At 49.2% G+C, this 27,217-nt stretch overlaps 1 protein-coding gene across 1 annotated transcript in view; it reads left to right on the forward strand.

The window, feature by feature from the left end:
• P2RX5 (purinergic receptor P2X 5) overlaps positions 1–8,449 on the forward strand; it is a 505,454-nt gene extending 497,005 nt beyond the window's left edge. The window contains exon 12 of the mRNA XM_085649317.1: positions 3,948–8,449. Within this exon, the coding sequence (XP_085505443.1) occupies positions 3,948–4,056 (109 nt within the window). The 3' untranslated portion in view covers positions 4,057–8,449. The remainder of the gene's footprint in view (positions 1–3,947) is intronic.
• Positions 8,450–27,217: the final 18,768 nt, after the last annotated feature.

Here is a 27,217-nt window from a genome sequence, read left to right on the forward strand (position 1 = left end):
ATAACACCTGGCCCGCCTGCTTGGGTGAACCACCCACCCCCAAGACGGAGGTCAAGAGTCTCGGAGTGTGGCTGGAGACTGATCTCACCTTCAGGACACAGGCAAGAAAGACGGCCGGCATATGCTACGGACTACTTAGATCTTGCAGGAAGGTGATCCCTCTACTGCCTTTCCAGTCGCGTCTCCTGCTGATCCAAGGCCTAATTTTATCTAGGCTGGATTTCAGCAACGCCATTTACCTGGGATCCCCAGAATCCACTCTCCAAACTCTGCAAAAAGCTCCAAATGCCGCGGCCCGAATTCTAACTAACACCCCGGCCAGAACATCTGCCAAGCCCGCATTGAGGACGCTGCATTGGCTCCCCATCAGGGAAAGGGTAACTTTCAAGGCCCTTTGTCTGGCCCACAAGGTACTTCACAACTCGGGCCCCCCAATCTTAAATAACTGGATCAAACCCTATAGACCCACGAGAGCTCTTCGTTCCGAACATGGAAACTTCATCACGATTCCCAAGGTAAAGAAAGCCCGTGTAGGTGGCCGCCGTTTCTCGGTCAACACGGGAAAAAAATGGAACGCACTCCCCCTGAACCTCAGAGCAGAACCAAATCTCCTGAGATTCAGAAAATCTCTCAAAACCCTACTCTTTCCCTGAGCTATTTTCTCTTTTCTCTCCCGACTCTCCCCCCTGTGAGTAAGAGGTTCAGCGCTGGGATACCTTTTGGGTGACTACGCGCTTTAGAAAAACCTAAAAAAAAAAAAAAAAAAAAAAAAAAAAAAGCTGCCACCCGGTAGACAACATCCTCCTCATCACAAAATATATTATCCCTGTTTCTTCATCCACTGAGAACTCTTAGTAGATTTTGACACATGCAACCTTTCATTAACATCCTCTCAACACATATAGGATTCACTTTGATGGTAGTCTAGTAGTTATCCTTGGATACCTTTTGGCTAGGTGTTCCAATTTACACTCTCCGAGAAGAGGTTAAATTTGCTAATTTTAGGACACATAAGTAAGGATAGTAGAATCTAATATTATTATCTTGAGAAGGGAGGGCCATAAAGGCGCACTGTATGCAGAAGGTGTTGACTCTCTCTAAGGTGAGCTCTTTTCTTCATAGAGTAAGAGGTATCATGAGGAAGAATAAAAATCATCAAAGATAAGTAACTGGGCCAAGGGTAATGGTTTTAACGTTGTAAAAAATAAAGGATTTTTTAAAACACACAATAACAGATACTAAACACAATCATGCCAGACACAAATAAAAAAATTAAAAAATCTAAATGTAAAATATCCAATTAAACATTTTCCTACTTTTTATTTCTTGAATGAACACAGATAAAATACAGATTGTGCTTACTGGATAAGGATAATAGATCAAGCCTCTTGCCTCGGAAATGCTAGAATATAGGTCTAAATAAATCTGCTTCCAGGCAGTTTTAAAGTAAAGGGATGGAGGTGTGACAGTAATCCATTGTTTATATAATGAAAATCCCTACACAATCTATTTGCGGTCTTTAAAGATTGGCTGACATCTCTTTCATCGTCAATGAGCCTTTGTATGAAAATGCCAAAGAACTACGACTTTTGAGTTTCATGAGTTGGGCTAGATATCCAGGTAGTTGTTCTCAGTTTCCTTCCCACTTTAAACAAGGTGCCCCTTTCACTTCCATCTTCGGATAGACCTGAAATGAGTTACAAAAGGGAGGTGGGACGCATGCACTGTGGTATTTGCCACAGACCTTTTAAGAGGGAGGGGGTACTAATCCCTTGATTATGATCCAGTGTTCCCGGGCCAACCCTCTTACCATTTGTACTCTGATGGATATTTTTTTCCCGCCTGAGAGGTGATGGGAGTTAACATTTAATCAATCAATTTCAATTAAAAGTGTAATCCATTTGGTTACACAATAAGGACCAAGCATCACTATAAGACTATAGATAAGAAGGTTTATTACAAGTTAGCAATCAAGAAGTGGCACGAATCTTGGCACCATGCTATGAGACACAGAATAACAACTGGGAAACCCAATCTCCTAAAGAAGCTTAAGCGTACCAGTATAAGGAAAACCAGCAGTTCAGTCACAGCAATACAAAAGATCAATAACAACATCTGGTGTTCAGAGGTGTATTTCTGGTTATCTCTCCTATACATAAGTAAAATCTAGAATCATCCAGGTTGCAGTCCAAACTAAATGGATGGTTCAATAGTCTAAAGAGATCTCATAATTCAGGAAAATGCAGAAAAGTAAAGGAATGAGGAAAGTACTGGAAGTAAGGAAAGGTGCAATCATCTCAGAAGCTCGGTCAGGGGAACTTGAGTGTTAGCCTAAGCCACACTCAGCAAAGAATCAAAGGGAATAAGCATAGAGGTCTAAACCGCTCAAGGAAAAGTGGCAGCTGTTTCAGACAGTGTAGACACCAGTTATCTGCACCAAGTTCTCTCAGGTACCACCCTCTATTCGCATCATCAGGGGTTCCATTGTTCTTTTCCATTCTCAAGTTGTAAGCTGCACCATTCACGAAATGTCCCACACTGAACATAGAAACGGCATCGTCCTTGCTCAACCAAGCCATGTTGCAATAATGCTAAATAAGACTCTTCAGTTAACACTCTGGCTCTCCATGCTCCTTTATAAGGTCTTATTCTCAGGCTCACTCTCTATTGCTAGTGCAGTGTTGAATCTATTCTCAAATTAATAATCTATGCTAACGCACCTGCAAGGGAAAAGTCATGCAAGCAGAAATGGAAAACAGTATTTTATGCAGAATGAAGAACAGGCTTAGGTAGGCGAATTTTAAATAAATGGGGCACCTTTAAAAACACAAATTAAAATAAACTTGTCCGTACATTAGATTCATATTGCATGTGGCATACAATAAAATCTTTAATCTGCATGTATAAATATGGCTAAGAACTACATTTTATATGGACTATATGAAACATTATGGTACACATTACATAAATCATTAACGTTTTATAAGTAAACACATTCTAAATAGGTGAGGATTCTTTACTCATCAAGTCTACAAAGAATATCTCATTTAATAGGATTAAGGCACTCTGCGTATATATGTATGAATTCTCTAATTCTACAGTGAATGTACTTCAATAATGATGTCAAGTGCAACACTTTTTTTTAGTAATGTCGTTAAGTTAAACACGCAAATGTGCAAAGTGCACTTTCATGGCACGTATTTGTGATGTGAAAAGGTGGAGCTACATTTATGCTGCTCCAATTACTTGCCATAGGATTCACAGAGGAGCACAGGGCCTGTACCTGTATGGCTCAGTTGTATATATTCAACATACAGCTTTTCTTCTACCAAAGACAACATCATGAAATGTGTTGACCTCCTGCCTGCGAAAAGAGAAAAATGTTACAGCTGATAAGCACATTAAATCACCTGTGTAATATAAACTTTCGGGGCTACAAGGAGAAGTGATGGCCACACCACAAGCATTTAGTTGCCTAAAAATACTGCACGGCCAGTAGCTAGGGTTGCCATCTTTCCATGAGAAAAATACCGGCCATTTGTTGTTGTTTTAAAAATCTGCAAAGGCCCGAACATGATACTAAATAGGGCTTTAAACAAAATTGTATGTGTTCATTTCTAACATGACTTTTCTTCCTTTCTTTACGTTAAATATTAGTCAGGGATCGTTAACACAACTCTAGAACACATTTAAAAGAAGTGCCTTCCATTCATATTTGTTGTTTGAAGTATGTACAGGTAAGGGCTACGAATACCGGCTTTAGTGATTTTGCTTATTTTTATACCGACTGAGATAAGTTGGTGCCAATAGAAAACCGGTCAGGTAGCCACCCTACTGGTAGTCGAAACTCCTAATTTATATTAGCTTGCTTGATCAGATGGCATCAGGTCAGTTTTGCTTGAGGTGCCATGCGCGCTGGACTCACTTTTTTCTTTCTATTCCAACAGAATATCTAAAAAGAACCGAGCAGTAGACGGAAATGCCAACGGCCTTCAGAACCCGGAAGCCCAGCAGGCCATGGTACAACCAAAACAGGCACACAGCGTGGAGACCTAGCTCACGTGCAAGCCATACAGACCTTGAGGAGATCTTGAAGACCACTAGCAACGTAAAGCCCGCTTAAGCATTCTTCGCGCCCAATTCATTTCTCCATGTTGTTTTTAGAAGCTGTTATTACACCTGACTTGCCAATTCTAAGACATTCTGTGAAAACGAAGCTGTAGAGCTGAAGGTACTGCGCATTTCCTGAGGATAGTACCATCAATATTTCATGCTGGCAAAACTACTCAAATGAACCCTTATTTCATTGTAAAGCAGCCAGAATGCCACCTAACCGTATCTTCCTAATCGAGGCCAGCTATTAGACTCTAAAATGGCTGCCAAAGGAAAAGCCTGGAAACCTGGTTCTGTGGCTGAATGAATCCATGCTGGGGCTGCTGTGATCTGAAAAAGCGAAGCCTGTCTCTCTGCAATTTCCCCATACACAAAGTACAAATTCATTTTGAGACACTGCTGTTAGTTCTCAGGGGAAGTCAAAATGTAAATAAAAAGCTGTGAACAGTGAATTCACCCACACTTTTTCAATTGTGAATGAACCATCCTGTGAAACCAGTCAAACCAGCCTTCAGGCAGGAGACGTTGTGCCAAGTGACTGAAAAAATAGGGCTGTGAATGAATGGATGTTTATTATTCAGAGATATCTCTTCTGCTTGGAGCAGCGCAATTTAGACTCCACCCTTGTCACAGAAATGAAATTATATACTCGCATTTAACATTATACTCACTGTGTGCCTTAACTTTGTTAATGTGTGTGAAGCATTTAAATGCATTAATGAAATGTATTCAGTTTAGAGACTTATATACGTGTGCACTAATGTTCAGTTTAAACATGTAAGCATATATTCTTTGTTCACGTTTACAGTTACAGTTCAAGTTGTATTTGCATATGTAAACATGCATTATTTTATTCAAGTTTTCTTCAGGTTACACGTGTGCACGTATGACCATGTATTCAAAGTACATATTAAATACTGGTGCAGGTCCTCATACCGGTTCTCCCTGCTGCTGCAGAAACAGCTGTTCATTACTTGCCCCTGACTGCCTTGTTGTTTTGTTTTTTATTGCATGTATTATCCACTGTCAGCTTTATTTTGAAATTTCCCATATTTGTATTTTTTTATTTTTTTATTTTTCCTCCTTGTATTTGCGCTGTTCGCCGCCCTCCTGCCGTTTTTCCCGCCATTTCTCTCCCGCTTCCCATCTGCCGCACCCACCTCCTCAGCGGCGCTTCCTCCTCTCAGGACCTACTTAATGGAGGCCAAAGCAAGGCCGCGCCAAAGGCACGCCCCTCTGCACCCATCCGCGCCTGGACTTTGCTCAGTGCCTGGAACCCTGGCTCTCCCGCCACTCGAAGACACACCACCACCGAGCCCTGGACTCCGAACTGTGCAACAACAACTGCTGCTGCATCTCTCCTTGAAGTATGGTAGAACCATTTATCTGCCGGCACTGTATTTTTCCCTACAACACCGAAGCACCCGCATGCACGATGACCACCACCACACCGACCACAAATGCTTCTGAACAGCTCCACTGTCTCCTGCTCAACAGACGATCTCTCTGTAAGCACACCATCGGGATCTGTGACACAATCACCTACCTCACCCCAATGTCATCATCCTCACCAAGGCCTGGCTCAAATCCGTGCCCAACATCGCCTCAGAAACTCCTGACGGCTACAAGATAGTACACCTGGACCACATCAACAAACACAGAGGTGGAATCACCATCATCCATCAACAACCCATCCACTGCACTACCGCAGCGGGAGACACCACACCAACTATGGAACACTTCAATTTTCAACTCCAAACCGATGGCAAAACCACCATCAGAGGCACCCTCACCTACAGACCTCCAGAAACATGTCCCAGTTTCTGCGACGTCATCCCTGGATCCATCGCCCTGCTGACCATTTACTTCAAACACTACATCTTCCTTGGACACTTCAATTTTCACCTCGACGACCTTAATGACACCAATACCACCAAGTTTCTCGAAAGCGTGAACAACATCTGCCTCACCCAACTAGTCACCAACTCTACACATAACGCAGGACACACGCTCGACCCTATCTTCATGACTAGTGACAGAGTCAAGTACAGCCATGTCACCAAGTTCACTTGGACAGACCACGCCATCATCCACTTCGCCATCTCTGAATCATCCAGCACCTCCACCAAGCAACTCATACTGCAGCTTGAACAAGGTATCAGAGAACCAGTGGACCGACGCCCTCAATATATTCCACCATGAAACCGCTTCCAACCTAGAACAGGCTGTCAACTTCTCCACCTGGTTCATTGATTGCGCCTACTGAATCGCCCCCGTCAAACTAGCACAACTCAAGAGATCCACCAAACAGGCCAGCTGGTACACCACGAAACTGAGAGCCACTAAATGCAACTGCAAGTGACTAGAAAGGAAGAGGCGCACCAGCAAGGAGTCCACACGCTGAGCCACCTCACAGATATCCCTCAACCAATATCACAAACTCCTGAAAAAGACTAAAAAGAGCAGCTGAGCAGGCCGCACGAAGCCAGTTCTAAACACAGCATAGAACTCTTCAACATCGCAGAGAGTTCTCCAGCCCTTGAGCCACCGAAAACATCGTCACCCCTTACCGGAAACTCTGAGAGCCGGTGGCAGACTTATTCGACAACTAGATCTCCACCATCTACATAAACTTCGAACCCCAACCCACCGCCACCCAGCTCATCCTATCGCTATCAGAAGACCCCTCCAGCTCCACACCCAACTTCTGCAGGCGCATGACGAAAGTCACCGACTGGATGAAAGGCAACTCCTTAAAACTCAACACAGACAAAATGGTGTGCTGATCTACAGGAACAACTTCTAGTAGCTTTTCGAACTAGGACCCTTACTCACGCCAACAAATCACCATGCCCGCAACCATGGCAATATCCTGGACTGCAAGCTCACCATGAAAAGCCAGATATACGCAGTCTCTTCCACCTGCTTACTCACTCTTCGCAAGCTTCATAAGATCTTCAAACGGCTCCCCGTCAACACCAGATGAACTGTCACTCAAGCCCCAGTAACAAGCCAGCTGAAATATAGAAATGCACTCTACATAGGAATCCCCACGCACCTCCTGAACAGACTGCAGACCATACAGAATTCAGCAGCCAGACTCATCCTCCCCAAATGGACCCACATCACCCTTCACCTCAAGAAGCTCTACTGACTCCCCATTCTGAAGAGATGCCAATTCAAGATGCTGATCCACACCTACAAATCCCTTCCCAAATAAGGACCAGCATACATCAGCCACCACATGAACTTCCACCAACTTTCCAGACACCAGCACTCTGCCTCTCTCTCACTCGCACACACACACAGCATCCGTCAAAGCAACAGTGGTGGATGTTTCTTCTCCTTCCTCACTGCGAAGTCCTGGAACGACCTACCACTTCACCTTCGGAACTCGTCCTCTCTTCTGGAATTCAGGAAAGGTCTGAAGACTTGGCTGTTCCACTGAACCCGCCCAAAGCAGCTAGGCTACTAGCACCTAGATACCCTCGTGGGTGATTTGCCGTGCTTTAAAAATTCAGTTTGATTGATTAATTAAGTGAAAAGCTTAGTTAAACTAGCCTGGCTACAGGCCTCAGTTGGAATGCATTTGCTTTGGCAGCATGTTCTCTCTTTCCTTGGAGGTTTATTATCAGAATTTTCGTTAGCTAGAGAAAGGCTTATTGTTTGTATTAGACTGTTGATAAAGCCGCCTAAAGGAAAACTTGGCAGTTAACATGGAGAATTAATAGTTAAAAAAGGCCTTCTGTTCATCATGCATCAGGAAGGAGAGATGTTCAAGGCAGAGACCTGCAGTCCCAGTTCTAGGTGTTGGGAAACCGAAGCAGTGTTACTCAATTAATTATTTGATTGGTCCTTGGTGGTGTGAAATGAGAAGGATGTTTCTGAATCTCCTGTTACTTTTAAATTGGTGTTCTCACAGTTGAAAGGCGGAGATTCCCTTTAGACTTTGAGAGGTACAGACTTCTCTGCTTGCCCTAATCTGGCAAGTGTGAAGCATTATGCTAAACACATATTACTTTTTCCCCAAGATTTCCACTAAAATATGATCATGCTGACACCCCCAATGCACCTGAATTAGAGACCCTTGATAGATAATCCTATATGTGACCTCTGTTTTGAAGGGAGAAGGGAAGTCTCTTTATGGAATACTTGTTTGCTTTAATCTGTGTCTGTATTATTGTGACTATCACAATTCTGTATCTCATTCTATTGAGCCTCAACTTACTAAGATATTTCAGCTTATCTACTGTATTGCTGTACTTATTGAATTTACTTTTGGTTTGCATATATACTGGATTGATTGGGAATCCAATTAAAACAGTTTTTGACTATATTTGGTGAATCATGGTCCTTATTGTGGTGTCACATTGGCGTCACAAAATTGAAATGTATTTTTGATGTCTTCTCCCTTTCAATTCTTCATGTCAACCAACAAAGGTCCATATAACCAATAGGGAAAAATCTTTAGCGTCTTCACTAAGAGCCCAGCGCTCTTTCAGTCGGTAACTTTGTCGGATGGTTGGTTACTGAAGCAAAGAGAGTTAGAATATCCCCTGTAGAAATTCTAGACTTGCCCAAACCCAGTCCTAGCCCCTCAAAGCCAATGTCTTGATTCAGGGGATCAGTGGAGTTCCAGTGGTTTCGGAAAAGAGTTGTAACAGCAGAGAAGTGAGTATTAATAGGGTCGCCCATTGATTTGTATTTGTCATATCGTATAAATTCTTTATTTCTGCCAAAGGCCATAAAAGATTTCATTATAAAACATAATTCATAAAATAATTTAAAATGTATCCGGCCAAATGTTACATGATTTCAATAAAAGAATTGGCAATCGCAATACAACATTTTAATTCAATAAAAACTTTTTTTAAATATACAAGGAGTAGATTAGTAGTAGTCTAATTATTCACACAGTCCAAGGTAAGTTCCACGATCACAGATATCCTTATCTTTAGTATATAACAGTTTTAACCCCATTTTCTTCCTTATTAGACCCACTATAAACAAATATCTTGATAACGTAAATATAACGTGTGGTAGGGTACTTGTTGTCAATACCCTCAGCGCCTCTTGGTGTTTTCTAAATCCCAGCGGATTACATAGTGGTCGAATCCATTTACTCCTTGCCCTATCATACGCCGGGTAGAAAAACTAAATATGTTTGTAATTCTTGCGGCAGTTTGCAAAGATTGCATGATGCGATGCAATGATGTTTTTATTGTGTTACAGATGTGAATGCGCTTAATGTTGAGCAGCTGGAGTTGTTATCGGGCAAGACGTATCCCAATATCCATGGATACATGCAGGGGCGGCTCTTCCGCTAAGGCTAAGTGTAAAATGAAAAAGAAAATAATAATAACGCAACGTTAATGTTCTGTTAATATAATTTTCTTTTTCTGTAAGGAGTCAGCCAGGTTGGAGCGGGCAGGGCAGTGCTGGGCTTGTCACAGCCTGGGAGAGGGAAGAGTGGTTGCTACTGCATCTTAAGTGCGCATGACGGTTTGGTCGGCCGTCTTAGGCCGGCCAAACCATCATGTGCACTTTGCATGCTCTCCACCAGCTGTAATGTACAGCCTGGGCGGAGAACATGCACAGCCTCCCAGTCCCCGTCTGAGCACCGAACCACGGCACTCAGACCAATCACAATGCTACTGTAAGGCAGCGTTGTAATTGGATAGGGGTACTGGGAGCCCGGGTGCTTCCTCTTTCTTTTCCTGCATCAGAGGAAAGGACGCGGCTGGTGACCGGCGACAACAAGGTACGTCTGTGGTTGTTGCAGTGGACCATGTTGCACAAAGGAGAAGCTGCAATGATTATTTAATTATTCAGAGTTTTATAGAGCACGAACGCTAGGGTATTAGAGCGCATTACAGGGATTACATGTTGCATACAAGTTTGAAGTAGACAGTATCATAGGTAGGGATAGATGGAAGTGAATACACTTGGGGAATAACAGGATATTTACAATATTCAGAGCGGCGAACATGTGAGCGCTATGCAGAGATTTCTAGCTTTTACATTTGTGAGAGTAACAGGTCATTACAAAAACAAAGAGCAACAAAAACAATCAAGGATCTAGCAGAGAACATAAAGCAGTGCTGCAGTGCGGTTCGTGCTGTAAATGAGAATTATGGGAGGAATTTGCCCATTAGGAAGGTTTTAGCTTCCTTTTTGAATATTGACAGAGAAAGTATTCTCCTGATGTAAGACGCCAGGGAGTTCCAGATTCTTGCTGTTGCCCCAGAGAAGGCTCGATTGTATGTTTTTTCCCTTTGCAAACGGGGTTCTTGCAGCACAAGGTCTCTGGCGGACCAGGAGTTTCTGGTTTCTCCGGAAACCATGATTTTCTGGGCAAGATATGCAGGGGAATTCGAGTGTAGCGCTTTGTGCATGATACATGCCACTTTGAGTTGGATTCTGGCTTCAAGAGGAAGCCAGTTCAGCGCCTTCAGGTGTGGTGAGATGCGTTGGTCGAAATGTTTTGAGCCTGTTAAGAGTCTAGCGACGGCGTTGACGCAAGCTTTAAGGAGGGCATAGAGATCTTGGGTAGGCCAAATAGGATTGAGCATCCGTATTCAATTCTGGAAATAACTAATGCATGAACTGCCATTTTTAGGACCGGAGCATCAAGGAAAGGTTTAAGTTTCCTCAATTAGCTAAGGTGAAACCTGGCAGTTTTGGTCATCGAGTTGATGTGGTATCACATATTTAGGTTGCTGTCCAGGGTTATTCTGAGAGATTTAGCTGATTCCACAATGGTCGGTGTGCAGTTTAGTGCTGTGATTGACTTGGTCCATTCCAGAATGTCAGTGTAACTTTTAGGGGGGAGCTTAGAAGGAATTCTGGTTTTTGTGCATTCACTTTGAGCTGGGGGCTGGCGAGCCATTGTACAGTCAGCTTTAGGGACTCATTCAAAGAGCTGATTTCCACTAGGGATGAGATTTTGATGTAGATCTAAGTATCATCGGCATACATGTGGAAAGAGATGTTGGTGGTACGTAATATTTCAGCAAGCGGTTCAAGGTAGAGGTTAAAGAGGGTTGGGGAAAGAGTTGAGCCTTGTTATCGGGGAAGGAGCAGATAGATTACTGTTGACTAAGAATCTCTGGGAGCAGTTCCGGAGGAATGATCTAAACCATTTGAGTGAAGTTCCCCCTACTCCCATCTTGTATTTGAGGAGTTCAAGTAGTTTCTTGTGGTTGACTGTGTCGAATGCCGAAGATAGGTCCAAAAGAATTAGGGAACATGTTTTGCCTTGGTCGGGGGCTTGAAGAACATCATCTACAATATGGAGAATAGTAGTTTCCATGCTGTGACCAGGCCTGAAACCAGATTGGTATTTGTCTAGCAGGTTTAAATTAGTAACGTGATGGCTCAGTTGAAGTTGCACACACTTCTCCAGTACTCTCGCTAGAAGCGGAATATTGGATATTGGTCTGAAACTGTCTGGAATAGCAGTATTCAAAGTGTTTTTTTTTAAGATGGGGATGACTTGACCGGCTTTTAAAGAGTCAGGTATGGAAACTTGAAGTAGGGAAATGTAGATTATTGAAGTCCAAATGGGGATGATAAATTGGTAGGTCATGGCCAAGCAGTTGAAGGGGAGCGGGCCATTAAAGTGGTTATTTGGTTTTAAGGAGGATAGAATTTTCGAGACGGAATGCTCGTCGTATATCTCGAAGTTGGACCAGTGCACTTCATTTTTGGATGTTGCCTGGGGGTATGAGTAGAGGGAAGGGCACCCCGTAAGAGGCAGTTGGATGCTGACAGCGGAATTAAGCTTGTTTCTTAAGAAGTTAATTTTGGCGTAAAGAAGGAGGAGAACTCCTCACAGGTTATTATGGATTTTGTAGTTTCTTTGGAGGTTTTAGCCAGCTTGTTTGATTAGTGTTTGACCATTTCAAAGAGCTTACGAGGTCTGTTCTTAGCGTTTTCCAGTTCCGATCTAAAGAACTCTTTTTTAGATTTGAGGATGTTCCTGTTTTATGCATTTCTGGTCTTTCAGAGAAGTTTTAGTTGGGAGGCAAATGGGTGCTGTCTCCAGTTTCTTTCTGTTAGCCGGAGAGTTCTCCTTTCATTGTTGAGGGACCCGTTAAACCAGGGATTTTTGTCTTTGATTTGGGATCTTTTTAGTTTTAGCAGAGCAAGAGCATCAATTATGTCATACATAGTTGAGTTGCGGTGCTCGGTAGGATCATTGACCTTTGATAGCTTTTGGGGGGTGAAGGTCATTCTTGCAATGCGCAGCCAGCTTATCGAGCTCAAGGCTCTTTCTGTTTCTGAGCCAGAGTTTTGGTTTCACTGGTTGTGCTGGCCTTTTCTTCTGGACGCCAGGCATTAGGAATGTAATGGCATGGTGATCTGACCATTCGCATGGATCAATTGAGTTAAGCCTGACCGCCGTTGCCTTAGAAATTATCCAATCCAGCGTGGAGCCTTTCGTGTGCAGGCTTGAGTAAGTGATTGGTCAGCAAGGAAGTCTTTGAGGGCGTTGACCTGAGGGTCTTGAGGTCATTCCAGTGCAGATTAAAGTCTCCAAGGAAAATGTCATTGGAGTGGGGGGGAGACCTTTGCTGTAATGATTTCCATGAGGTGGTCGATGAATGTGCCGTTCTTACCTGGGGGGTGGTAGAAAATATGCAGGCCTGTCAAGCCTTACAATGTTGTAATTTGGAAGGACCAATAAATCTAAGTAAGGGGACGATGATTCGTTGAGCCATGATTCGGTTAGGATTGCTACATCAGATTTTTGGGTCAAGATGAGTGCGGCGATGTCGGAGGCATGCTTCGCTGATGATCGGCAGTCATTAGGAGGCTAGGGTGTGGAGGTTCGGGGCTTGTGTAGTGAGTTAGGGAGGATAAGGGTACTTGCGCTAAGTTGTTGCTGTTTACTCCTCTGTTACGGAGATTTCATGATCTATTCGGGTTGATTGACACCGTATGAATTATGTGTTCATCTTTCTTGTCTGGAGGACTGGAAGCATCAGGCGGGGTCTTATACGATAAGAGGAGAGCTAGAGTTTCGCCCTCCGAGAGGTAGTTGAGATGTTTGCGAATGTGTATATTGGCTAGCGAAATGGTTTGAAGGAAGGACTTGGTTAGTGGGGGAAAGAACTGATCTATTGAAAAGCTTGATTTTCGAGAGAGAGGGTTCAGTGAAGTGAAGGATGCTCTTCAATTAGAGAATAGATTTTTGGATGCTCTGAGCTATGTTGGCTGCTCTAAGGTTCAGAGTCTCAAGGTCCATTAGTGAAGGTTGCACTTGCAGAGAGGGGATCTGTGGATCAGGACTTGTTCTGGTGCCATGATCGTGGAACCTGGTAGGGGAGTTCAACCTCCAGAGTTTCTGAGCGGAAGAGTGTTCGAAGGGCTAGGCGTGCTCAACAGGGTGGTCACAGGGCTATTAGGGCGGGTATCCGGTGAGCTGTGAGTGACGTGTGTTAGTCACTGTGAGTGTAGGAGAAGAGCGAGGATTGGAAGAGGGGGGCAGCGGCTTTGCCTTATTGTGAGATGATGGAGGTTGGAGGGAAGTGGAGGGAAGTTCTCTAACCGATCTAGGGGAGATGCTGCTCTGAATGCCATGTAGTACCTGAATTGTGTGGATGACACATTGGGGAGATTTGTGCCAACCCGATCTTTAGGAGAGAGAGTAGGGGAGTATAGGGGAGTAGCTACAGCTTTGGTAGACTGTAAGCCCTTATCATTGGTCTTTGAGCTGTATTGACCGGAGCCACGATGTGAGTTAGATGGAGACGGCGGGCACTGGGGTTGCGTAGAGGGATAGGAGTCATGCACTTGCTCTTTGAGGATGGTGAAGAAGTCATCAAATTTATTGAGATTCTTGTTTGGCGCTTGGATCAGAACGGTGCAATTTTTATATAAGGTAACAGTATAGGCAGCTCTTAGATTTTGAGAGGACGCGATTGTGAGTTTAGCACCGTACAGAGTGTTTCTGGTTTCATGTACGTTAAGTTGGGTTTGTTATGGCTGCCCGCCAGAGTGCTGTTATTCTTGAGTAGAAAATAAGTTCATTGATAATGGAGCCTTTATCAGCGTTGAAGTACAGGTTGGAGATCAGAATCACAGGGTGTCTTCTCATGAGGTTATATTTGAAGGTTTTAGCGGCAGTCTTGGAGAGGTTGGGAGGGTATAAGATGGTGTAAGAGTTGCCACCTGTTGTATTCAGGCAGGAACCTGCCACACTGGTGAGAGAAGGGAATCTAGATATCGCCTGGTGCACAAACTTTAGCTGACTGTAGGAGAGGTTCAAGCGTTAGTTTAGAGCTATCCCTGATCCTAAGCACAGTCAGAGATGGCCGCTGAACTGCAGTGTTGTCAGGAAATAGAATATTCTACATTAGAGTCTGAGCCCAGGAAGCTGGGGCCAGTACCCGATCAAGGTGCTGGCAGATCATGAGGAGGGGTAGGGGGGTCAGTCAAGGGCGGCCATTTTGGTATCCAGAGGCAAAGTAAAGGGATGGTGCCAATGGGAAGCCATGTTAGGAGGGAGGGAGAAGTAGTAGAGAGACAAGGTGTCGCAGACCAAAATTCAGAGCGCAGGAAAAACAGAAAGGCTGCACCCCAGGGGGGTCTGCGTACTGAGGCTCAGCTTGGGTCTACAAGCCTCCTCAAGATAGATGATGGTATCAGCCGGCAGGGAGCGTGGGAAAAGAGAGATGCAGCTTCAAAGGAAGGGGTCCGCGGACCACGCCGGCGGCTTCGGAGGGACGGCTCACCAGTGAGGAAGCCAAGCTGGTGCTCCTGAGATGGTGCAGGCAAGCGGACGGCTGAGCGGACGGCCGGGTAGCCTGCACAGTGGGCAGAGGCCTCTGACGGAGATCGACAGGGGGGCCCCAGATGACTCAGGTGGGGATTGTCCCGGTTGGTGGCACGGCCGCAGTGGTAAGGGAGCTAGGCCTCGCTCCAGGGCAGCAGGGATTCCCTTGGTTGAGAGCTGCCCCTGCGAGGAATCTGCTAGTGATCAGCAAGGTAGAGGGGGAAGGCAGGCACTCACCATCACAGCCGGCGGCACGGAAGCACGAGGTTGGGAGCAGGCTTCGCTCCAGGGCTTTGGGAGGAAGGGAGCCGGCCTCACTCCAGGGCAGAAGGTGATCTGCCTTCAGGGCAGCGGACGGCGGCCACTGAAGAGAAATGATGAAGGAGGTCCCCCCTGCTGCATCGGTCGGACATTGCAGCAGCCAGCGGGAGGCAGCAGGTGATGGAGACAGAGGGCCTCTCTCCAGGGCTGCAGGATTCACCGCAACAGCCAGAGGTGGGCAGCAGGTGGTGGGAAAAAACAGCCTCACTCCGGGGCTGCAGGAATCGGGCCACCCTCAAGGCAGGTGACCCGGCAGGAGCAAAAGACAAGGACTCATCATGACAGCGAACACAGTTCCTGCAGGGGCTGAAGACATCCGAGAGCAGATCTGCGACAGGAGAGACAGCCTTGCTCCGGGGCTACAGGGATCACTGCAGCCGTCATCGGAGGGCAGCAGGTGACGGGGAGATGTACTCGCTACGGGGCTGACGGAGTCAGGGATGCCCCCAAGGCAAGCGACCAGGCTGGGGCAAAAGAAGGCCTTGCTCTGGGGCTGAGGAGTGAGGGCCGCCACCAAAGGAGTCGATCAGGCTGGGGCAGCAGCATTCCAGGGCTGCAGGATTCAACCGCAGCAGCCAGCGGCAGGCGGCAGGCAGCAGGCGATATGATCCAGGTGATTCCCTGCTGGTCGCGGTTCCAGTCAAGTGCATGTCTCAGTATTCCTGAAAAAGTCGCTCTGGACCATTTCTTCTGTGATTGAATACTTTGATCCCTTTAGTGGATCATACAGACGTTTTTGTTGTAATTGCATAGCATTTTGTTTTATGCTTGTTTAGTCAAGAGAAAGGGCACGTTTGTAAAAATTGCAAAGGGGGTGAACTGCTGCGAGGAGTGCGAAGTACGTCATAGTGTGACACGCTGAGATTGGACAGTTGACATTAGTGCTGCGCTGTTATTGGTTGACTGAGTCACAAGAGCTGCGCTGGGATTGGTTGTTAACGTTGAACAAAAATTGTGGGTTAAAATATTTCTAGTTTGACACGAAAATTCTACTTGTGAATGTTGATATTATTGCTGGGATTCCTGCTTGATTGTGCAAATAAATGACCTAGGTACTGGAACGGAGGAGGCCTGTTTAATGGGGCAGGCAGGGTCGGACTGGGAACCCAAAGTACCTCTGGCAATTTTGCCTACCGGCTCCCACCCACCAGGAGTGGTGTGGAGGGGGGGGAGAGGTGTCGAGCACTACTGCTTAAAACCGGTCCCCGGCACTGCTGCTTTCATTAGTGATGGCCTGTTAGAACATGGGGTCTCTAGTTGGCAGAGGTAGGTACCTTTGACCAAATAGGGACCCTTGCTTCTAGTCAGGGTAAGGGTTACACTCTTAAAATAACCCCTGCTCACCCCCTTGGTAGCTTGGCACAAGCAGACAGGCACCACACAGGTTTTATATATAAATAAGTATTCTTTATATAGACTCATCACAAGACCAGAAACGACAAAGATCCACAATACAGTACTTTAAAAATGGTAGAATTAGCTTAAGTCTCTTAAGATGTAAAATGCGAGACTCTGAGTTTAATGTACCTTTGGATGCATAACGCTATACAACAAAAGTGGTGCAGGGAAGGTGATGTGTTGGTTCCTTACACAAAAGAATGGTGATGCGTAGGGTCCCTACTGATGCGTAGGGGATGCGTCGGTTCTTCTCTGCGAGGGGAGGTGATGCGTCAGTTTCTCACTGCGCTTTCGTGGTGATGCGACCCGCAACCCTGCGATGCGATGAAGATCCGATAAGATGAAACAAAGATGACATCTTCTTCTTGATGCAACACAATGCGTGCACGCCCAACGGACGTGTGGCGACTCAACAATTCTTCTGAGCTGTGACAGGCCCTGCGACACGCTTCCCGGTGATGCTGCGGCATCTGATGCGACGTCGATCCTCTTCTCCGGCGAGGCGCTTCGGCAACAATGCGACAACTGCAGCGGTGACACGCTTTCCCAGCGATGCGACGACAGTGGCTGCGGCTGCGACGTGCTTCTCCAATGATGCAGCAGCATCTGATGCGACGCGATCCTCTTCTCCGGTGATGCGAGGCGCTTTCGCGTTGTGAAGCGACAGCGGCAGTTCGGCGACGCGCTTCTTCTTCGTGCGTCGTGCTTCCAGCTCCTTGCGACATGCAGTCCCTCAGAAAGTCCTACACAACTGCAGGCACTTCCAAAGAACTCTTGGGGAGCTGGTGGGTGAAGTCAGTTGTCCCTGAGGCTTCAGCAGGAGGCAAGCTCTTTCTCAAGCCCTTGGCGATGCTTCACAAGTTGAATAAAGTACACACAAATTTCCTTTCTCCTCTCTTTGGCAGTCAGGCACCACTGCAGGCCAATCCCTCAAGCTTAGGGATAGTCTCTCCTCAGTCTCTCTGGTTCCTCTCCTCAGCAAAGGCTTGTTCTTGTTTCCCAAAAGTGATATAAAGTTCTGGGGTCTGGGTCCCCCTTTTTATACACAGTTTCTCTTTGTTCTCTGAAGGCAGAGAGACCTTTGCTTAGTCCAAATCAGTTCTGGTCAATCCTGGAGCACTTTGTTGACAAGACTCCTTCTTTCCTTTTACAGGGCAGGCCAGGGACATCAGACGCACCACAGGAGGTGGAGCCAGCATTGTGGAGGGAAGGCACAGCCCTATTCAGGTCCCAGGTGCAACTCCTCCCACCCATCTACATGCGACCCTTGACCTTGTTAGGTAGGTCGCTCCCCCTCCACACAGCACCGCCTGTGCGTCCTATCCCTGCTTCAGCTGCCGCTGCTGAGGTAAGTTCTGTGCCCCCGTGATCTGTGCCCTGTTTTTCCTTCTGTACACCCGTGATCTGTGCCCTCCTTTTCTTTCTGTGCCCCCGTGATCTGTGCCCTCTGTTTCTTTCTGTGCCCCCGTGATCTGTGACCTCCTTTTCCTTCTGTGCCCCCGTGATCTGTGCCCCGTTTTGCCTTCTGTGCCCCTGTGATCTGTGCCCTCTGTTTCTTTCTGTGCCCCTGTGATCTGTGCCCTGTTTTGCCTTCTGTGCCCCCGTGATCTGTGCCCTCAGTTTCTTTCTGTGCCCCCGTGATCTGTGCCCCGTTTTGCCTTCTGTGCCCACGTGATCTGTGCCCTCTGTTTCTTTCTGTGCCCTGTTTTGCTTTCTGTGCCCCCGTGATCTGTGCCCTCTGTTTCTTTCTGTGCCCCTGTGATCTGTGCACCGTTTTTCCTTCTGTGCCCCCACGATCTGTGACCTCCTTTTCCTTCTGTGCCCCCGTGATCTGTGCCCCGTTTTGCCTTCTGTGCCCCTGTGATCTGTGCCCTCTGTTTCTTTCTGTGCCCCTGTGATCTGTGTCCTGTTTTGCCTTCTGTGCCCCCGTGATCTGTGCCCTCAGTTTCTTTCTGTGCTCCCGTGATCTGTGCCCCGTTTTGCCTTCTGTGCCCCCGTGATCTATGTCCTCTGTTTCTTTCTGTGCCCTGTTTTGCCTTCTGTGCCCCTGTGATCTGTGCCCTCTGTTTCTTTCTGTGCCCCTGTGATCTGTGCCTCGTTTTTCCTTCTGTGCCCCCGTGATTCTGTGCCTTTGCCCCCGTGCCGTCCACCGCTCCCGCCGCTGCATCCCTTGGGCCATAGGCGCACTTAAGGCAAGCCCGTCTGTGGCTGGACCCCGCCCAGCGCCAGGACCCCTGGCCCCCGCGAACGCCACGATGCCCGCCTCTGCTACGACTCCAGCACCCTGCACGCACTCAACGCCGGACGATGACGCACCTGCTGCCTGGCCACCCCAAAGCGCACCCAAGGACCCTTCTCCTGCCGGAACTGCAGCTTCACCAGCATCCGGCCCGCCAACCCACCCACCAAAGAACCCACCACCTCAGATGCATCCTTCTCAACACCTCTCCGCACGCAAACTCGCTGTGGAACTCTGGGACCTACTGGACTCCAACACCCCAGATGTCGTCTTCCTGACGGAGACCTGGCTGAACCCCACCTCGGCACCCGACATCGACATCGCCATAGCCATCCCGGAAGGCTATAAAATCACCCGCAGGGACCGCACCAATGGAGTAGGAGGAGGAATCGCCATATTCTACAGGAACTCTCTCAAAGTCTCAACCAACACCGACGACACCCTCAGCACCGCTGAAAACCTGCACTTCCAGATCCACACCGATCCCAACACCACCCTCAGAGGAACCCTCATCTACAGACTCCCCGGACCACGAGCACAGTTCAGCGACTCCATCACCGACCTCGCCAGCACACCCGCCCTCGCCTCCATGGACTACATCCTCCTCGGGGACCTGAACTTCCACCTCGAGAACAACAACAACACCAACTCCTCCACCCTGATCGACAACCTCGCCAACCTCGGACTCAGACAACTCGTCACTTCACCCACCCACTCCGCCGGCCACACGCTTGACCCCATCTTCTCCACAAGCTCCCACGTCTCCTTCAACCACACCACCGAGCTCCACTGGACCGATCACCGCTGCATCCACTTCACCTTCCAGAAACCCACCACGCATCACCGCACCCAACTGATGCTGTGCCGCTGCTGGAACAAAGTCACCGAAGACCAGCTTTCCACCTCCCTCACCCAAAACCCACCCACAGATCCGAACGACCCCGACACCACTGCTCGCAACCTCAAACAGTGGATCAACGACTGCGCCAACACCCTCGCCCCCCTCAAGAAGCCCTCCAACACCCACACTAGCAAGAAAGCCAGCTGGTTCACCGAAGACCTTCAGGCCTCCAAGCGAACCTGCCAAAAACTTGAAATAACCTGTATCCATGAACGAACACTGGAAAGCCACACCGCCCACAAGAACGCCACCCGCAGACACCACCACCTCATCCGATCTGCCAAAAGGACCTCTTTCAAAGACCGCCTAGACAACAACGCACACAACAGCAAAGAGCTCTTCAACATCGTGAAGGAACTCTCCAACCCCAGCTCCAACACCAACGACATCCCACCTTCACAAGACCTGTGCGACTCGCTGGCCACCTTCTTCCATCGCAAGATCGCAGACATCCACGACAGCTTCAATACCGTCACCACCCCGGCAACCACTGAGACCCCCGCTCCCACGACCCGCACCAACCGCCTGATCTCCTGGACCGTCCACTCCGGATCCCCAGAAGACCCCTGCCCACACCACATCTTCAACAAAGCCAGCAGCACCGTCGCACCCCATCTCCGTAAAACCATCAACATCTCCTTCGAGACAGTGACCTTCCCGGAGAGCTGGAAGCACGCAGAGATCAACGCCTTACTCAAGAAACCCAAGGTAGACCCCAAGGACCTCAAGAACTTCCGACCCATCTCCCTGCTCCCGTTCCCGGCGAAGATCATCGAAAAGGCCGTCAACAAACAACTGACCAGCTTCCTCAAGGAGAACAGCATCCTGGACCCGTCCCAGTCCGGGTACCGCAGCAACCACTGCACCGAAACTGCCCTCATCGCCGCCACCGATGACATCAGGTCCCTGCTAGACAATGGAGAAACCCCGGCCCTCATCCTCCTGGACCTGTCAGACACCTTCGACACGGTCTGCCACCGCACACTACGAACACGCCTCTACGACGTCGGAATCCAAGAGAAAGCCCTGGACTGGACCTCCTCCTTCCTCTCTGGCAGAACACAGAGCGTCCGCCTCCCCCCCTTCCGCTCCAAAGCCACCGAGATCATCTGCGGCATACCCCAAGGCTCATCCCTCAGCCCAACGTTGTTCAATGTCTACATGGCACCACTCGCTCACATTGCATGACGGCACGACCTCAACATCATCTCCTATGCCGACGACACCCAGCTGATCCTCTCCCTCACCAAGGACCCCTACACCGCCAAAGCCAACCTCCACGAAGGAATGAAGGCCGTCACCGGCTGGTTGAGGAACAGCCGACTGAAGCTGAACTCGGACAAGACGGAGGTCCTCATCCTCGGATCCACCCCCTCGGCCGGGGACGACTCCTGGTGACTAGGAACACCCCCAACACCCACCGACCATGCACGCAACCTAGGGGTCATCCTCGACTCTACCCTCTCCATGACGAAGCAGGTCAACGCCGTCTCCTACTCCTGCTTCAACACCCGCAGCATGCTTCGCAGGATCTTTAAGTGGCTCCTCACCGAAACAAGGACGGTCACCCAGGCCTTCGTCAGCAGTAGACTGGACTACGGAAACGCACTCTACGTAGGAGCCCCCACCATACTCCTGAAACGGCTTCAACACATCCAGAACGCCTCCGCATGCCTGATCCTCGACATCCCTAGCTGCAGCCACATCACACCCCACCTGAGAGACCTACACTGGCTCCCTGTCAACAAGAATATAACCTTCAAACTCCTCACCCACGCACACAAAGCACTCCACAACACCGGACCAACGTACCTCAACAGCCGACTCAGCCTCTACATCCCCACCCACCAGCTCCGCTCCGCAGACTGCGCCCTCGCCACCATCCCCCGCATCCGAATAGTCACCACCGGCGGCAGATCATTCTCCCACCTCACCGCCAAGACATGGAACACCCTCCCCATCCGCCTGCGGCAGATCGAAGACCTTCTGACCTTCAGAAGACTTCTCAAGACCTGGCTCTTCGAACAGTAGCAGCTTCCCCCCTCACCCTCCCCTAGCTCCTTGAGACCCTCGCGGGTATGTGGTGCGCTTTACAAATGCCATGATTGATTGATTGATTGATTGATCTCTCTATCCATCCCTGTGCTGACTCGCCCTGTCTCCTAGAAATCCCCCAGCCTCTGTCACTCAAACTCCAGACAAGGAATACACAACCTAGCAGAGGCAGGCATGGATGGTTAGACAAGAAAATACCTACTTTCTAAAAGTGGTATTTTCAAAGATAGAGGGGTCGATTCTGATCCGGGTCGGACAGCCCTCCGAGAGCTGTTCGTAGCCTTATCTTGTGACCGACTCGTCCCGGGAGCCGGTCCGTCCGGGCAATGAAGTACGATGCACATAACTGACACAATTCTGTCCGACACGTAATCTGCGATTCAAGCAGCATTTCCCGTACCTCCGAACGCCGATTCGAGTCGCCCGGAAGCAGTTCCCACAGCAGTTTCCGGCCAGACAAGTACGATGCGCAAATCATACACGCCGGACAGGTCACCACTAGCAGCACATCACAGCATCCGGGAGAGCTGCATATTAGGTCTGATCCGCGCCACAACACGATCCATGGCTACGAGACGGACCAATTCTCAACGTGTACGAGACGGAGCAACGAGCAGCAGGTACGAGACGAACCAACGATGAATCCCATCACGCAAGTCATCCCAGTACTGTACATCTATGACCGGATAAGGAACAGACGCGCACAACGCAGACGGTCAGTCAGACACCCCTACAAATAAACGTCACAAACACGCGAAATGCTACACACACATGGGGGGGTTAAATCCCTTCCACCAGCAACAGCAAAACCACAGGGGTAGCATGGTCCCCACTACCAGCAGTCACCACACCTGGGGGGGTGCCCATCACCACTCCCCTCCCCACTCATAGGGGGCTGTATGTCCTGCACCACTCCCCACAACTCATAGCCCTGTACTGGACCTCCTCCTTCCTCTCCGGCAGAACACAGAGCGTCCGCCTCCCCCCCTTCCGCTCCGAAGCCACCAAGATCATCTGCGGCGTACCCCAAGGCTCATCCCTCAGCCCAACGTTGTTCAACGTCTACATGGCACCACTCGCCCACATCGCATGACGGCATGACCTCAACATCCTTTCCTACGTCGACGACACCCAGCTGATCCTCTCCCTCACCAAGGAACCCCACACCGCCAAAACCAACCTCCACGAAGGAATGAAGGCCATCGCCGACTGGATGAGGAACAGACTGTATATGTCCTGCACCACTCCCCATAACTCATAGGGGGCTGTATCACCAGACCATCATTTGTGACTGCTGCACCCAACACCACAACCAATGTAGTGGCAATGTGGTGGTTGTGTCACTTACACAGCATTGTTTGCCTCTCATGTCTATGTTTGTATCACAAGAACTCCCTCTGCCATGTGCAGACAAGCATTGGCCATGACCCCTGACAATGCCAACAGTGTACAATTAGACTGTGTGAAAAGTGAGCATCATGATGCATACACACATATCTCTACAAAGTGCACCACCACCCTCCCCACTCATAGGGGGCTGTATGTCCTGCACCACTACCCTCCCCACTCATAGGGGGATGTATGCCCTGCACCACTACCCTCCCCACTCATAGGGGGCTGTATGCCCTGCACCACTACCCTCCCCACTCATAGGGGGCTGTATGTCCTGCACCACTACCCTCCCCACTCATAGGAGGATGTATGCCCTGCACCACTACCCTCCCCACTCTTAGGGGGCTGCATGTCCTGCACCACTACCCTCCCCACTCATAGGGGAATGTATGCCCTGCACCACTCCCCACAACTCATAGGGGGCTGTATGCCCTGCAGCACCACCCTTCCCACTCATAGGGGGCTGAATGTCCTGCACCACTACCCTCCCCACTCATAGGGGGCTGTATGCCCTGCACCACTACCCTCCCCACTCATAGGGGGAATGTATGCCCTGCACCACTACCCTCCCCACTCATAGGGGGCTGTATGACCTGCATCACTACCCTCCCCACTCATAGGGGAATGTATGCCCTGCACCACTACCCTGCCCACTCATAGGGGGATGTATGCCCTGCACCACTACCATCCCCACTCATAGGGGGGTGGATGCACTGCACCACTCCCCACAACTCATAGGGGGCTGTATGTCTTGCACCACTACCCTCCCCACTCATAGGGGGATGTATGCCCTGCACCACTCCCCACAACTCATAGGGGGCTGTATGTCCTACACCACTACCCTCCCCACTCATAGGGAGATGTATGCCCTGCACCACTACCCTCCCCACTCATAGGGGGATGTATGTCCTGCACCACTACCCTCCTCACTCATAGGGGGATGTATGCCCTGCACCACTACCCTCCCCACTCATAGTGGGTATATGTCCTGCACCACTCTCCATAACTCATAGGGGGCTGTATCACCAGACCAGCATTTGTGACTACTGCACCCAACACCACAACCAATGTAGTGGCAATGTGTTGGTTGTGTCACTTACAAACATAGACATGAGAGGCAAATAATGCTGTGTATCACAAGAACTCCCTCTGCCATGTGCAGACAAGCATTGGCCATGACCCCTGACAATGCCAACAGTGTACAATTAGACTGTGTGAAAAGTGAGCATCATGATGCATACACACATTTCTCGCCAAAGAGACACACAAAATGTTGAATCCTGTGGAGACTGTCGATGTTAGGTGACAAAGTAACATACCATGGCAGCAATGGGACATACCAAACATGATCAATGTGCAGGATGATGACCTACAAGATGCTTGGACAATAGGGACAATCACACAAACAACATCCCCCCCCCCCCAATGGAACGCGGAAGCCACACCAATGCAGAGGCACAGATGCACAAACACAGACAGGCAGCCACACACTGCATATTATACACAACACGTGTGTGTGTCACAGTGTCCCCAAGCTACTGCACAACGCATGACGGTGAGCTGAATTACAGTGACACACATGTGTGCACTGTGCCATAAAAAAGTAAGTCTTTGACTGGGCACACCTGGGGGGGGGCAAGCAGGCATTGTCAGGTAAGCGGGATCACAAAGGATTCATGTGACACAAGGTGGGTGGAACAGCAACCAACACAGCAAGAGACAGACTCAACACAACACTACCCTCTAGTACCCTAATTTGTGGTGACATTAGCCTGTACGCCAATCCCACTGTGATGATAAAGCTAGGTTTTCCCCATACTGCGTAGCACAGTCTGATGTGCGCCCTGGGTCATGTGTCCGGGACCACAAACTCACATCATACCTCCATAAACACCAGTCACTGGCCATGGCTTGCAAACAATGGGCAACAAGTATTTATGGGCCTAGACATGAAACAACTCCCATTTTGCCAACATCAACACCACACACCTTGATCTGCAAGAATGTGCATCAGCTTGGCACACAGGGACCAGTGATCAGCCGCGGTGGGTCCATTGGGGCGTAGGGGCGTAGCCCCACCAGCCCTGCTGCTTGGACCCGCGGCTGCCCTACAGTTAACTAATTAAAATAAATGTTTTGTTTTACCATCATTTACTTACTTAGCGCAAATTATTCCGGCAGCGCCGGGCAGCACCCGACTTTATCGGGAGTGTGCAGAGGGGGGGGGGCGGGATTGAATGATTGACAGGTCTAGGTCTTTGAAAAAAACGTTTTCCCCCGCATGTATGCTTCGGGCAGCAACTTGCCTGAGCATGCGCACCCAGGCCGGCCCCATTGGCTAGTAGGGGGGGGGGGGTGCAGGACCTGCTGGCGGCAGCGCTGGCAGCGACAGGGCGAGCAGTCACTGTGCCCTCCAAGCCAATCCTGGCGCTGCATGCAGCGCCAGGATTGGCCGGTCACCGCGCAGCACAGCAGGGGCAATCCATATGGGATGCCGAGCGTGGGTGGCTCAGCCGCCCTGCACAATGGCCAATCACTGTCTCTGACTTAATGTAGTCATGCAGTGATTGGCCATTTTGCGGCGCGCGGCGCTGCAGCAGTGTCGTAAGCGTGCGTCGGACGGTTCACTTCACTCGCGTCGCCTGAGCCTCGTGGTCGTGTGAAATAATATATGGTGAGTGAGAGCATTGGTTCCCATCTGAAAATAACCATTCCCAGCTCATTAGGTATGGGTAGGTTGGAATCGGACTCAGCGGACTGTGGTTCCTGCTTTTGGTCACATGAGAAGTCCGGTGGGTGAGGAAGCAGTGCCGCTGAATGCTCGGTACCAGGGCTTGAACCAGGATCGAAATGTATATTTCTGAAATATGCAATACATCGATTTGATTCAAGCGTGGAACATTTGTGCAAGCTGATTTTGAGATTTAATCAGCTGTGTTGGCCTAGATCAGGGTTCCTCATAGTACGGCCCGCGGCCGCGGGCCGCTGGCGGCCCGCCCGGCCTTCATTGGCGGCCCGCGGACCTTGATGTTCATCCTTCCCATGACGGTCACGGCCCCCAGTCCCAGTGCTTCCTTCCGAGTCCCGTTACCTCGAAGTAGTTTTCTTTCAGAATCCACCCATTTGTTCGTGCTGCCCAGAGGCTGCGCTTGAATTCCCCACGCATCCTCCGCCCTAGACAACCTGCAAGGGAATTTGTAAATCTGAAGGTGGGACTGGTAGTTAGGACAGTGCAACAAGTGCAGTATCCGGGTAGCCGAGAGGGAGACTGTACGGCGTCCCTAGAAGGACACACGTGCAGGCAGTGCATAGCGCTGGTCCTGGGAAGCCGTGGGTAATGCGATTGTTAACAGGTGACAGAAGACAGGCGCCACCCTCCCCCTGCACACGGACCTCTTGCTGCTAGTCGAGCTGTCTGATCCGCAGTGCACTGCTAATCCTAAACGAACCAAGGCTCTGGTCGATGATTAAAGAGGTGGGTGGGGATGGACATTTGAAAACCTGAAACGCGAAAGATAACACAGGACACAGCGCAACGCAGCGTCCACCAGAGTGTACGAGATCGTGACCTGCTGTGGGTAATTACTTGCTATAGAATTTCAGTGAGTGAAGCTGGGTGCAGTGACTGCCGCCCGACTGCTGCTGACAGCCGAGCCTGGCACATTTAGGGCACTGCTGCAGTGTTTCCACAACGAGGCACGCTTGGACGGTGGGATCGCCAGTGGCTTCACGAGGCTCATGAGCTGGGCACCCACCAAAGTTTCACCAGGCAGGGCTGGGAACCAAAACCCCCTCTGGTAATGTTATGAGACCAACCCTCATATTGCACTTAGCGAGAGAACCTGATCGCTGCAGACTGAAGGAGGTGTGGGGTGGGGGGGGGTGCTCCCCGACCCCCAGTGGGGGAGTCCACCCAGACCCCCCCCAGATATTGCAAATATGATGCGTTTTACAACATATTTTTGTCATAGAATCTTGTCCAGTCCTTGAATGGAGATTGGAGACATGGCTGCATGGC

This window comes from Triturus cristatus, chromosome 3_2 (genome assembly GCF_964204655.1).
Source record: "Triturus cristatus chromosome 3_2, aTriCri1.1, whole genome shotgun sequence".
Classification (NCBI taxonomy): Eukaryota; Metazoa; Chordata; class Amphibia; order Caudata; family Salamandridae; genus Triturus; species Triturus cristatus.